General features: G+C 45.8%; 1 protein-coding gene across 2 annotated transcripts in view; it reads left to right on the plus strand.

Annotated features, from left to right (window-relative positions):
• Positions 1 to 296: 296 nt before the first annotated feature.
• Positions 297 to 15,920, plus strand: part of DRD3 (dopamine receptor D3) — a 34,306-nt gene continuing 18,682 nt past the window's right edge. For both annotated transcript variants that reach the window (XM_059685999.1, XM_059686000.1), the window contains exons 1-2: positions 297 to 566; positions 11,947 to 12,059. In XM_059685999.1, the coding sequence (XP_059541982.1) occupies positions 297 to 566; positions 11,947 to 12,059 (383 nt within the window). The remainder of the gene's footprint in view (positions 567 to 11,946; positions 12,060 to 15,920) is intronic.

Consider the following 15,920-nt stretch of genomic DNA (forward strand, 5'->3'; position numbering starts at 1 on the left):
TCTAGATATGCCCTGACTGGGTATCAAACCCACAACATTTTGGTGTATAAGACAACACTTCCAACAAGCTGAGCCACCCAGCCAGGGCAAGAGGGCAGGTATTTTATTTTGCTCATTTCTGTATTTCCAGTGCTTAGAACAGTGCTTGTCATATAGAAAGTGCTCAGTAAATATTTGTTGAAACAATAATCAGATTATGTATGCAAGCAGCCCAGCTCCAAAAAGTCTGATTTTACCAACATTGTTTTCTGTCTCCTCCCAGGATACCATTGAGGTCACTGCTCTCCCTCTGGGCTATGGCGCCACTGAGTCAGCTGAGTGGTTACATCAACTCCACCTGTGGGACAGACAACTTCACGGGGGCCAACCAGACTCGACCGCATGCCTACTATGCCCTGTCCTACTGTTCGCTCATCCTTGCCATTGTCTTTGGCAATGGTCTGGTGTGTGTGGCTGTGCTGAGGGAACGGGCCCTGCAGACCACCACCAACTACCTGGTAGTGAGCCTGGCTGTGGCAGACTTGCTGGTGGCCACCTTGGTGATGCCCTGGGTGGTGTACCTGGAGGTGAGTGAGCTCAGGTTCCAGCTGCCCATGTGACTGTGTTTGTCCTTGTCTTCCTTGAGCTCCTGGCCTTCTGCGCTCAAAATGCTCCCTTCTGGGACCTGTGGTCTGGGGAAGGAAGGAGAGCTCCTGACCTCCCTTTCATGAGGGAGCTGAAGATTTTGGGAACAGTCATTATCCAGCATCACTTGCATACATCAGAACCAGGGTGCTGGGAGTGAGTCTATTCCCAGGTCTCCAGTATCCAGGTAACCAAACTTGAGTGATGGGACTCATCTTTAAAATGCATGAAGTTGACTCTCTAAACCAGGCATGTCTCAAAGACATGAGGGGTTGGGGAAGACAGTCAAAAGACACCTTCATCAGTACATAGGAGTGAGACTGTACAGGAGGGATTCAGGAGAAGGTGGGGGGAGGACAAAAGGAATTATAGAAAAAAATGAATGAACGAGGAGAAAAAGTCTGCAAATAGATCAGACTTCTTTAAATGGTTCAGCTGCCCTCAGACTTAGTTCTTTCTTCCTGAGTATCAGCTCTCCACAGACTGCTGCCGAAGGAACAGACCAAACCTTCAAAGTTGTGTATATACATATATATTTAAATACTAGAGGCCAGGTGCACAAAATTCGTGCGGAGGGGGGATGGGTCCCTCAGTTCGATCTGCACCCTCTCCAACCTGGGAGCTCTCAGGGGATGTCCTACTGGCCTCCAGTCTGCCCTCCCTCTGCAAGAGGCAACTGGGCTGACCAGGGGAAGGTGCCACCCCCATCACCCCACTGCTGCTGCCACTGCCGTCTGCTGCAGCCACCAAGGTGTTTTCATCAACACAGACTCCAGTCCCTTCACCACGAAAAAATGACAACTTTCTTTAGGCATTTTAAAGATGTCTCTTTTATAGGATATGACATTGCTTTCTTTCTTTTTTTTTTTTTAATCCTCACCTGAGGATATTTTTTCATTGATTTTTAGAGAGTGTGGAAGAGAGAGGGAAACATCAATGTGAGAGGGACACTTTGATTGGTTGCCTCCTGCATGAGCCCTGACCTGAGCCCCGGCCAGGAAGGAGCCTGCAACCGAGGTACATGCCCTTGACCAGAATCAAACTCGGACCCTGCAGTTGGCAGGCCGAGGCTCTATCCACTGAGCCAAACCAGCTAGGGCAGGATATGACATTTCTTAGCCCCTCCAGCAGCGGACCTTCATTTTTTTCCTCCAGGAGTGTGGTGGAAAAACCCTAGATCACCTTCTTGGATTCTTATTACACAAGTTACCAAGAACACTGAGAGTGGCGTACCAGGAGCTTAGCCAATGATTGGTAAGAAAAGGTGTTTCCTCTGCAGCTCATGCACAGAGGTGGGACTGCCAGCGTGCCCTGGCTGGCAGACCCTGTTCTCTGCGGGAGGGCCTTCTCTTCGCCACAGCAGCTCACAGGCAGACCTTGCTCTCTGTGGGCAGGCCCTGCTCCCTGCTCTCTGTGGGCCTGCACCATCCATGGCTTGCTTCACTGCGCATCAGTCCCTTCCCGCCCACCTGTGTGCACAGCCTCCTCCTCAGTGGTCGTGACTGTTATGATGTCCTGACTAATTTGCATATTACCTCTTTATGTTTTTACTGATTTTAGAGAGAGAGGAAGGGAGAAGGGGAGAGAGAGACATCAATGTGAAAGAGAAACATCCATTGGCTTCCTCCTGCATGCCCCCTACCGGACATTGAGCCTGCAATCCAGACATGTGCCCTGATTGGGAATCAAACTAGTGCATGGGAAGACGCCTAACCAACTGAGCTACACCAGCCAGGCCTAAATTTATATGAGAAGTGTTTCTTAAATTTCAAAGTATTTTCATTCAAAAGTGTAGAGTCAGGAGGTGACCAAGAGAAAACATCCATTTGCTAACAAAGAAATCAGGGTGCCTACAACTGTTCAAGAAATAGATATTCTTACCGAGAAAACATGCAATTTACTAAAGAGTTTTCTTAAAGACATCTTAATATACTATTCATATTTCTCCTCTGCACTGTGTATCATTCTAAAGAGGTATCCAATGAAGGATCAAAATGATGCTATGATTAAGAGAAATTAAAATTCATCAAATTAATATCTCAGTTAATATTAATAGTGAAGATGACAGTTAATTAAGTATGACATATCACGGGAGAGCAAAAACCTCCAACATAGACTGCCTAGGCTGGTTTTTGTATTAAAGAATGACTGGGAACTAAAATTAGACTTATGATCTCAACAGGAAGGTATTAAAAAAAAAAGTAACAAAGAAAAGGAAAAGGAGAAAAACAACTAGGATGATTACGAATAGGTTTAATGGCTCAAGCAGCAATTTTTAACCATTTTCATCTCATGGTATGCATAGATTAATTACTAAAATTTTGCAGCACACCAAAAAAAGTATGTTATTTTTTTTTTTGCTGATCTGACCAAAAAAATAGGTATAATTTTTATTGATTTACCAAAAAATAATAATAGTAATAGTAAATACCTACACTTTTTGCTCCAAAGTGACTTTTTTTAAAAATCAGGTGCCTACATAAAGATTGCTGGTACCAAGAATTATCAATCAGATGCAACTTTATTAGGCGACATGACCACTAAGATGCAACTCTATTTTATGACATATATTTATGGTTCGAGACAGGGCATTCACACCAGACGGCTATTGCCCTATTGGTTGTTGTCATTTTTTTTATTTGACAATCTAAGGGAAAAGAGGTCAGTGACCCTGACTCAATATTCAGGTATTGCATGTTTTAAAAATTCTTGCGGTACACTGGTTGAAAATCGCTGGGCTAAGAGAATACTCGGAGGGGAAAATATGCATTTATTCTTCCCAGTTAGGATAATCCTGATGGCAAAGGGTCTTGTAATTATCTTGACTTTTCTGTCAACCCAATTAGTCTGAGACAGTCTTAAAGTCAGAGGCTATGTGTTCTTTTTTCCTGTAGTCCAAACACACTGGTACATCATATGTGCTAAGTAAATATTTGAGACATGAATGATTAAATGAATCTTTTCTGCAATGTCTGCATTACATGGTCAATTTCTGCTTATATCAGTTGCTGCTGTGCCTATTATAACCATGAACTATTTTTTTAACATTCAATAATAATGAGGCTGAAAAGGAGTTAAAAGCATGTGATATCTCTGTCCGAAAGTGGGGCACACTCTAGGTGCTATAACCAAGTGTGGATTAGTAATAATTCAGCACACCACCATCCACCCACCAAAATGTTTCTGTCCATCCCTATACCTTACAAGGATTCTTAAGTCTTTCGGAAAGATGAACGTCAGAAACAAATGCAGGAAGAGGACTTTCAGTCTAATAAGCATTTTAATTGCCTCTGACCAGGGTTTTCGTGTCTGTGACGAGGTCACTCGGGTGTACGCTTTGGCTGTCCATTTGTGATTGCTTCCAGGACTCTGATGAACCATATTAGAAATTCTCTGTAGATATTGGTGTAGGAGAGGCATAGTGTGACTTTTCCACACAGATACTAAGGCAGCCCCTCTAGCCACACCTGCTAAAAAAGATAATGCCCCCTTCTGCTGAGCATGAAGGACAACTGAGTCTGCAGAGGGCAGGCGTGAGATCTTGCCAAAGGCTCAGTGAACCCCCTGCAGGTTGGATCTATGTGTTTTCTCCTAAGAAAAGAATTCTGGTGGAGCCCTTGATCTCCCCTCATGAAAACCAATATGCCCTCTGGTGTAAGCGTTCAGTCATCAAGAACATGGACCAGCCGTAACCAGTTTGGCTCAGTGGATAGAGCGGCGGCCTGCAGACTGAAGGGTCCCAGGTTCGATTCTGGTCAAGGGCATGTACCTTGGTTGCGGGCACATCTCCGGTAGGGAGTGTGCAGGAGGCAGCTGATCGATGTTTCTCTCTCATCGATGTTTCTAACTCTCTATCTCAATCCTTTCCTCTCTGTAAAAAAAAAAAAAAAAAAAAAAAAAAAATCAATAAAATATATTCTAAAAAAAAAAAAGAGCATGGACCAATATGCCTACAATAATAGAAAGAAGATCTGAGGCAGCAGAGACATCTATCTCTCCGCTGAGAAATGGGCTTTAGAGCCTGCATGTGGTCCTTCTCACTTGCTCCTAGGCTCTCGTCAATGCACCTGAATGTCTCTGCGTCACTCCCTCCAACAGTCACTCAGGATAGGTGGGGACTGCAGACGGAAAAAATAGCCATTCGCCCTGGCTGGTTTGGCTCAGTGGATAGAGCGTCAGCCTGTGGACTGAAGGGTCCTGGGTTTGATTCCGATCAAGGGCACATGGCCAGGTTGCGGGTTCGATCCCTAGTAGGGGCATGCAGGAGGCAGCCAATCAATGATTCTCTCTCATCATTGATGTTTCTATGTCTCTCTCCCTCTCCCTTCCTCTCTGAAATCAATAAAAATGTATTTTTTTTAAAAAATAGCCATTTCCCTAGAGGGGCTCGAAACTTCTCACTAAAGGACTTCACTTAAGTCTAATTGGCCAGAAATAGATCATAAAGCCACTTTTGGCTGAAATGGACAACAGAAAAAAAAAGTGAAAATGTGGATTTCATTGAAAAAGATGTGAAGCCCTGGTCGGTTGCTCAATGGTTAGAGCACCGACCCTTGCACCAAAGAGTCTTGGATTGGATTCTCTCTTGTGATATTTAATGCACTTATGTAAGAACAGGAAGGCAACCTAAGCAGCCAGGGCAACATCTGGAATATTAAACTCAAAGTGCTTGGGTCACAGTGTGGACAACTTGGGTTGCAGGTTTGATCCCCAGCCCTCTCACATAGATGTTTCTCTCTCTCTCTCTCTCTCTCTCTCTCTCTCTCTCTCTCTCTCTCTCTCTCTCTCTTTCACTCTTTCTTAAAATCAATGGGAAAAATATCCTTGGGTGAGGATTAACAAAACAAAAAAGATGTGGAGGCAAGGAATTGCTGTGAGGTAGGCAATAAAATGTCACATATCACATAACATCATGCTTCTGATGGAATTCACTGGGATGAATGTCATTCTAACACAGACTCATGCTATGAGAAAGACTCAGAAATTGGAGTCAGAAGATGTGGGAATTAAGTGTTTAAAACGGAGGTGACAATTATTCTTATCTCACAGGATATGTGTTAGGCTCAACTGTCATTCAATGAGGAAGTGTTTTGGTAACTAAAAAGTGCAATCTCTAAATATCTCAGTTAAGACATGTTTAGTTGTAAGTAAAAGGAAATTTACCTCCAATGGACTTAAACAGTAAACAGAATGCATTGGCTCTTACGCCAGGCACTTTAAAAGTCTGGTGATACGTGGGCTGCAGGCACAGCTGGAACAGGGGTCCATCTCCACTTCTCTATGATTCTCTCAGCTCTGTCTTTTTCCATGCATGGCCTTTATCCATCGGCAGAGGGTAAGCTATAAGCCTCATATGTGCACAACACAAGCAAGAGGGAAAGTCTATGTCCCCGAATTTCTAGTAGATGCGTCAAGATGTGCTTTGATGGAGCTGGCTTGTGGCACATGATTTTCTCTAAAAGAATCACTGAATAGAAAAGTGGGTTTCGCAAAAAAGAGTTCCTTCCGTGGAGCACATCAACTGCTCAGGAACCTCAGGGACTCCCAGTGGAATCTAAGGCCTGTTGGAAAGAGGGAAGGGGAGAGTCAGCAAGTGGGCACCATGTGCTTTCATTGTTAGTCTCATCACTGAGGCATACAGGGGAGTGGGCTTGGGCAGTGCATAAAGGTGAACGCTGACCCTCTGCAGTTTTCTCTGTCCCCAGGCCTAGCAGAGAAGTTTATGAGAAAAGCCATACAGGTGACCTCAGCATAGTTATATTCTAGAGGGCTCTGGCCTGGCTGTCTCTTTAATTCAGTTTGCAGTATTTTCTCAGAAACTCTTTTCTGTGCCACACCCAATAGCTCTATCTTAGATTCCCTCACAAGCTTTTAATTTCCAGCTTTAGAAGCTATCAGCTGTTGGGAGCTTTCCTCTCCAAGCACAACCGTCCCATTTTGTGCCACTCAGTTAAGCACCTTTTGTGGTGTTTAATGCACTTATATCAGAACAGAAAGGCAACCTAAGCAGCCAGGGCAACATCTGGAATACTAAAGTCAGAGTGCTTGGGTCACCGTGTGGACGGCAGAAAAGACTCAGGCATTCAGTACTGTAGACAAGCAAAAAAGAGCAGGGTGGGTTCAGGCAGGGAGACTCGCCACAGAGAGAGTGATAAGGATCAGAGAGTGAGGACAGGAAAGAGCAGCTCTGCTTGGGGAGAGGGGAGCCTTGGGGCCTTGTAATGATGATTATTAGAACTAAAGGAGAGTCTGCATTTCAAATGGGCTCCTCCATGATTTTGATGCACTCCAAATACAGAGTGTTGGGTTTACCCACATCTACCAAACTGGGATTTCCAGGGGTGGCCTTGGAAGTGTATAGTAATTATAACCAGGCCCCCAGCCCCAACCCCACTCCCAAGGGGTTTGTGCAGCCAGCCACCATCTGCTGCAACTGACATTTAGGAACTACTAATCTGAAAAACAAAAACACCCATTTCACAGATGAAGATATTAGAATTCAGAGAAGTAAACTTCCCATCATGCCCCACAGCAATCCCCTCTTGCCAAAAAAAAAAAAAAAATCCAAATGTGGCAAACAAAAATAAAATGAAAGAGGCTAATCTGAGAAGTAATTCTATCTTTGCCCTTTGCTGTCCCCTCAAAGCAACTAAAAATCCATCCCTTAGAGCAAGAATTCTTAATCTGGGGGGTCCATCAACTTGGTTGTAAATAAAATTACTTCCTTATTTTCACTAAACTGAAATTTAGCACATCCATCAATTGTGAATGTAGGCATCAACCCACAGCAGAGGAAACCCTTAATATCACCTGTAGAAATCACAGATATATACACTTTAGGATCGCATTGCAGTTGTTACACCTTGAAGTACCATTTAATTTGTCAGTACTTTGAAATTATAGGAATTTTGGCCCTGCCACTAGCTCTTGTCATTTAATGCATTATTGAAGAAGCACATAAACTTAAAATACTTGGGTAACTGTATTTCAATGTAATTGGTATCCTTGGTGATCCATTGTATTTTATTATATGCACGTAAAAACATTCTTCTCAGGAGGGAACGATGAGGCCAAAGATTCCCATAGAACAAAGAATGCTGAAGGAGTCCCGCTTTGGGACAACCATTTCTGAAGATAGTGCCAACACACACACACACACACACACACACACACACCCCCCACACACACACACACCCCACACACACACACACATACACACACACCACACACACACCACACACACACACACCACACACACACACACACACCACACACACACACAAACGCCACACACACACACCACACACACACACCACACACACACACACACACACCCCCCACACACACACCACACACACACCACACACACACCACACACACACACACACCTCACACACACACACACACACCACACACACCACACACACCACACACACACACACACACACCACACACACACACCACACACCACACACACACACACACACAAACACACACACACACACCACACACACCACACACACACACACCACACACACACCACACACACACCACACACACACATACACACCACACACACCACACACACACACACCACACACACACCACACACACACACCACACACACAAACACCACACACACACACACACCACACACACACCACACACACACACCACACACACACACCCCACACACACACACCACACACACACCACACACACACACACACACCCCACACACACATACACCCCACACACAAACACCACACACACCACACACACACACACACACACACACCACACACACACACACACACACACACTTCATACACACCCTCCAGACCAGCTTCCCAACTTGCCAGTCAATAGGAATCACTCCAGGGACTTAGTATTCTGAGTGGGGCCTGAGAATCATTTTGTTTAGCAAGAGCCTCAGGTGCTTTGGGAAATGCTGCCTTATAATCAGTAAATTGGGGAATGCTGCCGCAGGCTGTGTCTGTTGAAAAAAAAAAAAAGAAGAAGAAAATCAACAGCCAACTTCTGTACCTGAAGACACTTTGTTGCTTACTCCCACTTTCTGTATTGCCAAAGGGAGCTAGTTATATTCATTAGCAAGTGAGAGTAACACCACCTGGCTGCTCGATTATTCTGAAGTGAGTTATTTATTAGAATTTAGGGGAAAGGTAGAATCATGTCTCTAAAGAGGCTTAAATCAATCAGACTTTTTTTCTGCTATAATTTCAAAAATCACTTTACCTTTCAAGTTCTCCCAACACTTTCTCCTTACCTCACTGTCAGCATTTATCACTTTGTACTATAGTTATTTTCTTAGTGTCTATCTCCTGGGCCCTCAATTCACCCACACCCATTCACACATTTCTCCCCCTAACATGCACACACTATATTCTGAGGCCCTGGGGACAAAAAAAATGTTTAATTCATTTGAGTACACCTACCCAAGCAAAGTATCAGGCACATAATGGGCACTCAATAAACATTGGATGTATAGGTGGATGAATGAGCAAACGTCAGCTCTTCTTCCTCCTATGTTATCAGGATGAAGTTAAATTGTACGTCTCCCAGAAGCAGAGTGTTAAGGTGCTGACCTTTGAGAGGCAAAATAGAGTCTGGTTAATATTAAGGGTTTGAAATGCCAGCTCCTTTTACTAGCAATGTGTTCTTAGGCAAATTGTCCAACTTCTCTCAGTCACCATTTTGTTATCTATAAATTGTAAATAATGTTTACCTCATTGGGTTATTATGACTATATATATCCTTTGTAAAAAGTTTTTCAGGGTGGGAGGAGGTGGAAGAGATTATAGGGGGGATAAATGGTGATAGAGGGAAAAACAAAATAAAATAAAGAGAAAATAAAGTTTTTCATTCTCAGAATTCCTATAAATTCATATTTGGCCTTTATTTATATAGACCCAAATGGTTGAACTAAAAGACAGAAAGTAGCCCTGCTGGCGCTAGCTTAGTGGTTGAGCATCAGCCCATGAATCAAGAGGTCACTGGTTCAATTCCTGGTCAAGGCACATGCCAGGTTGTGGGCTTGATCACCAGTCAGGGGCCTGCAGGAGGCAGCTGATTGATGTTTCTCTCTCATCTATGTTTCTATCTCTCTCTCCCCCTCCCTTCCTTTCTCTCTAAAATATAAATAAATAAATAAATAAATAAAACATATTTTAAAAATAAAAGAGAGAAAGTAAATCCGCAGCCAAATGAGCAAAAATGATGACTTCAGAGCTAGTTTGGACTTCTCACTGATGCTTTAAAACAAGGTATCTTTGATCAGAGCATGTCAAAATTGGGTCTGCAGATTACCAAATATAGTGATAAAATCAAATGCTACAGCACCATCTTTTTTTTTTTTTTTATTGCTTAAAGTATTACAAAGGGTATTACATATGTATCCATTTTATCCCCCCGCCCTAGACAGTCCCCTAGCCTCCCCTATCACCCAGTGTCTTATGTCCATTGGTTATGCTTATATGCATGCATACAAGTCGTTTAGTTGATCTCTTACCCCCCTACCTCCTGCCCCCCAACCCACCCCGGCCTTCCCGCTACAGTTTGACAATCTGTTTGAGGCAGCTCTGCCTCTGTATCTATTATTGTTCAAAAGTTTATAATGGTCTCTATTGTCCATGAATGAGTGAGATCATGTGGTATTTTTCCTTTATTGACTGGCTTATTTCACTTAGCATAATGCTCTCCAGTTCCATCCATGACGTTGCAAATGGTAAGAGTTCCTTCCTTTTTACAGCAGCATAGTATTCCATCGTGTAGATGTACCACGGTTTTCTAATCCATTCATCTACTGATGGGCACTTAGGCTGTTTCCAGATCTTAGCTATGGTGAATTGTGCTGCTATGAACATAGGGGTGCATATATCCTTTCTGATTGGTGTTTCTGGTTTTATGGGATATATTCCTAGAAGTGGGATCACAGGGTCAAATGGGAGTTCCATTTTCAGTTTTTTAAGGAAACTCCATACTGTCTTCCATAGTGGCTGCACCAGTCTGCATTCCCACCAGCAGCAGCACCATCTTTAAGCACTATCATTTCAACAGTGTCTCCTTTTTTTGTGAGAAGCTACTTCAGAGGCAACTGGACCTATTTTTCACTCCCGCTTCCTCGTAATTAGCCATTGGGCCTGCCCAGCAAGGACGCCCCGCTACAGCCAGGGACACAAAGCTTCACGGGTTTGTCCTTGAGAACTATGATCCCCGAGAATGGCAGCCCTGCAGACAGGAAGCTGGCAAAGGAACAAAAGCTTGGCCCCGAGAATGGCATTTGTGGACATTCTGAAAGTGGCAGTCTCCCTGACAGATCGCTCTCGTACAATAAGATTATATAATTTTTTAATAAAATAGAAATGTGCTAGAATATAAATTAAATTGTCTGTTTTCCTGGCTGTTTACAAGTATTACAGGAAGTTCTGGAGCTTGAAACGTATGGGCAAATGCGTGAGGTCAGAGTCATCCTCACTGATTCTGCGAGTGGTAGAGAGGATCGGGGCCCCTTTTGAATGCCCTAGACCCCTGCCTTTCTCCCCACTTCTTGGTGGATGGAACCCGGTGTTGAAGGCAAGCACATTGGCACAGACTTATCTTACATAGGTTTTTAGAGATGTTGCTCCAAGATGCGTTCAAGCTTTAGAGCCAGAAGCCAGATAGAATTTCATTTTGGAGTTAAGTTTTATGAAAAGCGTGTTCGCTGCTTATTTCCTGGGTCTAGGGTGAGCTCTCCACCGGTCGGAGGGCTTCAGAGAGGCAGCTTTGGCACAGTGCCCACCTCTGGCAGTACCCCACACTCATTTACTACCAGCTATGCATCTATGGGCCTATCACTCAACCACATGAGCTTTCGCGGCCTCCTGAGTTTGAACTCAATCAGTGATTCTCAAATTTTGGTGTGATTGGGGAGGCGGGGGGGGAGTATTGATTTTAAAATGAAGACCCATGGGCCCCAGCTCCAAAAAGTCTAACTCAGAAGGTCTAGGGAAGGGTTCAGAAATCTTCATCTCTAAAGAGTTCCCCACTGTAGGCCACAGTTGAGAAACACTGAACTAATTGATTTGGAGGACCCCTTCCAGCTCTAACCTTCTAACATTCTGTGATGTCGCCCTTTCTTGTGTGTGACCAATCTTGGGCAGCCTGTCACTCCCTTGCTGTCAGCCTGCCCTAGGTAATGACGATGTACCAACAGGGAGGGCATGTCAGCGTCTGTAGGGGGCAGCCTCGGGAAGACATCTAGTTGATTGGGTTGTGTCCCTTCGCTGGGGGAGGAGCACTAACATCTTTGTCTGATGCCAGGTGACAGGTGGAGTCTGGAATTTCAGCCGCCTTTGCTGTGATGTTTTCGTCACCCTGGATGTGATGATGTGTACAGCCAGCATCCTGAACCTCTGTGCCATCAGCATCGACAGGTAGGGCTGGGGTTCCCGCCCTGGCTTAGGAGAGGGGTGGGCTGGACCTGGTGGGGGGGCTGCTCTTGCTGTACTGGAGACACAGGCTTGGCATCTGAGGGCACTGGGTCACTGCCAAGGAGAACTTCCCACTGGGACATACTTTCCTCTTTTTCTTTTAAACACTGGCTGTGGGTGAAAAGAAACCCCTGTGACAGGAGAGGAATGGTTGTTCTGTCAGCTTTTGTAGCCTTGCCTTTCCCCCAGGTCACTAAAGAAGAGGCTGCTTTTGCTTTCCACCGTCTTTGGGGTTTTGTGATTCCTAATGGGAGAAGGGAGGTGGGGGACAGGCTGAAAGGTGAGCTGATTTGGGTGGGGAAGACAATTTCCTGTTACTATTTTGTTTGGTTTGGGTAAAAGGAGGGCAGAAAGGAGTCTTTTGTGTGATTTCTGGACATTTATTACATAAATGTGATATTTACAGAAGTAACAGCCAGCCTCCGGTTTGCTGTATCATCACCTCCGCCACTAAATTCTTATACTGCTCCCTGCTGTGTCTATGACAGTGCCTTGGATAAAGAATAGTAAACTGAATTCAGTGGCCCCTGCCTGAGCATAGCCAATGCTTATGTCGCAAATAGACATCTTCAGAAAGGACAGGAGAGAGTGGGAGAAGGTGAGCCTTGGAGGGGGAGGGAAGAGCTGCAGAAAGAGAGCTTCTGAGAGGCCTGGGACAGCCCCCTCCCAGCCTCCTACTTCCTGACCTTACTGTCTACCCCCTTGAGAATGCGCCTGTGCACTCCATCCTCGCGCACTCACATGCGGCTGGTGGGGGAGGCTGTGCAGGTTGGGCCGTGCACACGGGTGTGGGGACCGAATTCGGCCAGTGCTTCACTTGCCAAGCCTGGAGTCCGCCAGGAGAGGGTGCCTGTTCGCATTTGCACGAGAGCACCATTTGCCCGCAGCAGCCACGCTTAACAAACACTTTTGTTTTCACCACTGAAGACACAACCAACAACAATAAGCCTTGAACCGGTTTCTGTCCCGAGCAGGAAAACTCCCAGAATGCATAGCACGCGCCTACCTAAACCCTGAAGCTGCTTACACCTCGGACCCCCGCGGGGGAGGACGCTCCTTTCCCGGCTTCAGTTTCTATGTGACCAAATCCTCGCCAGACCTCCAACTGGGGCCTCCTTTCTAGTCTAGGAATGAAAACCTGTCTTGGAGAAACCGTCTCCATTCTCCTCCACCGCGGTTTGCGGTGCACCGTGTTAATTTCTGTTCGTGTGTCGCCAAAGAACTGGCCAGTTCATTAAAAATGCAGTCCTAAAGGTCTCCACACAATGCTAGTCACCAGTCTGACACACTGACCCAATGGATTCAGCATTTTTGGTCATGAAGCCCTGGTCGGTAATGACAGGGGAGCAGGAGATAGGAAAGAAAGGGAAATGTTGAAAGCGTTTTTGAAAGCAAGCAATACTATTGTCATTAGGTCCTTAGGCATAGCTCTGATGCCTAAGAATTGGATTAAAGCCGCCTTTTCTTCTCAACAAAGCAGAGTGGGTGAGCACAAGGCCCCACCCCCTTGGCTCCTTGCCTCCCCAGGGGCCACATCCTAGGTCGGAACAAACTTGGGGAAAGGGCTGAGAAAGTGTCAGAGGAGAAGGACACGATGTGAGCGGGGAGAATGCCAGTCCCCCTCGAGAAGCCCGGGAATAATGCATTCACGGGAGTCCTTTAAGTGGCTCTCAAATGGCGCCCATCACACAGGCAGCCTCTGTGTCCTTGTGGGAGCACAATAGGTACCAGATGGGTCACAGGCACCTTGGAGCTTTAGTTTGCATCTAAATAAGCACTTTATATCTGCAAAGAGCTTTCCAATCATTTGCAAGAAGCGTTTTCTTCAACAATTCCATGAGGGGAGTCCACAGAACTAAAGATTTATTGAGCCCCCTGTCTGAAGAAATAAAGGGGGGTGAAAAGCAGCCCTCACAGAGCTCTGGGGCTCATTAAACCCAGGCTCTCCACCAGCCTGGCCTCCCACCTCCCCCACCGCCAGCTTCCTCAAGAGGCACCATCATCGGTTCCCCCACGCACACCTCCGCCCTGGGACAAGGCTTTATTTTTGGCGGAGGTTGAATTCTGGGAGGATCTTGAGACCTTCAGAGTGACAAGCCCACAAACCCCAGTCACAGAATTGGGACTCAGAAAAGGCATCAGTTTAGTTCATTTGTGCAGAACTGCTACAGGCTTGCACCGAGTCCTACAGCCTTTTGCTCAGGTCTGGGGCTAGAACCTGAGTGCCCCTTTCCCTGCCAGCACCTTTCCTTGGGGGAGGTGGAGAAGGGGAATCCTGGGAGGGGCCTCTGGCTACACCAGCAGCCCACCTCTATCAGTGCTATTTCCCTGGAGTAAACAGGCAGAGTTCCCATGTCTTTAATGCCCCGGCTACCTCTGTGCTCATCCTAACTTGCCTGATGATAAAAGCAACAATAAAAATAGCTACTATTTATTTAGCATATACTATGTGCCAGGCACGGCAAGCTTTTCATCACGGCTAACCCTCACCACACCCTGGCCAGGTAGGTGTATAATCCCCAGTTTGCAAACAAAGATGCTGCAGCTAGACTGTGTAGATAAGCTTGCCCAGGTCACACAGATGGCAGACACAGGACTAGGGATCCCATCAGCCTCTTGCTCCTCTGCACTTGAGCAGGCGTGCTTAGCCACACTGTGGGGCTCTGGCTCAGGGGCCACCCTGCCTGCCTGCAAATCCTGGCCCTACCACTTAACAGCAATCCGACCTTAGGCAAGTCAATTAACCTCTCTGGGCCTCAGTTTGCTTATCTGTTTAGCATAATAGCAAAATGTTGAGATGAGGATTGAATGAGTTAATATCTGTAAAGTACTTCATACAGTTGCCTAGCGCCTAGAAAGTGCTATAATGCTTGCTTGATAAATAAATAAAATGTTCCCTAAAAATCAAGAATAAGGGGCAGACACCAATAAATTAACTGATATGAACATTCACAGGTCCCTTGGGCTTGCACAATAATGACAATTACAGTACGTGCTACAATAGTGGCTTTTGAATATTTAATATGTACCAGGCATTGTGCTAAAAAGCAAACAAACAACAACAACAATAACAACAAAAAACCTTCACATTCACTATGCATAAGAGCCCTATGAAGCGAATCATTCTCCCCATTGTACAGATGAGGAAGATAAGTCTTAGAGACTCACAGTTAGGTAGAAGAACTGCAATTTAGACGCTAGTCAATCTCTTTCCGACGCCCACGGACTTAACCACCTTGCACACTGCCCGTGTTCAGGCCACACCAGAAAGAGTCCAAAGAATTAGGAGCTCAAACACCAGGGGAGAGGGCCTGGCGAGGGAGCGGCAGGGACAATGCAGCATCTGGGGAGCAGGCTGGGCCCGGAACCCCCGCGGTGAGCGCAGCGGACCAGCGTTCAGAGGCGGCCCTGGGCTGGCCTCCTGCTGCATCCAAGCCCGGCCCTGCCCTGCCCGTGCCTGTGGTCGGTCATCTACGATCGATTTAGGAGGAGATCAGAAGCTGAGCAGCCTGTTAGGTGGGAATTCAGGGCCCCTGCAGGGCTCTAGGAACCAGGGGGCTGAGCTCTGCCTCCCTCCCACTGGGCCTAGAGAGCCCCCAGGTGAGCAATGAACTTCTCACCCGGCGGAGCTGGCGGAGTTCTTGCTGCATTATGGTGCCCTCCGATGGCGGATTCCCGAACAGCCTCTGTGTCTCAGTCCCTATGGGAAACCCTGGAGGCAAGTTTGGGGGCCTCATTTATTCTAAATGTTTAATCATGTTTAAAAAATAATTAGAAAGGAGTGTAATGTAACCATGGTAAATG

The sequence above is a fragment of the Myotis daubentonii genome, chromosome 3, assembly GCF_963259705.1.
Source record: "Myotis daubentonii chromosome 3, mMyoDau2.1, whole genome shotgun sequence".
Lineage (NCBI taxonomy): Eukaryota > Metazoa > Chordata > Mammalia > Chiroptera > Vespertilionidae > Myotis > Myotis daubentonii.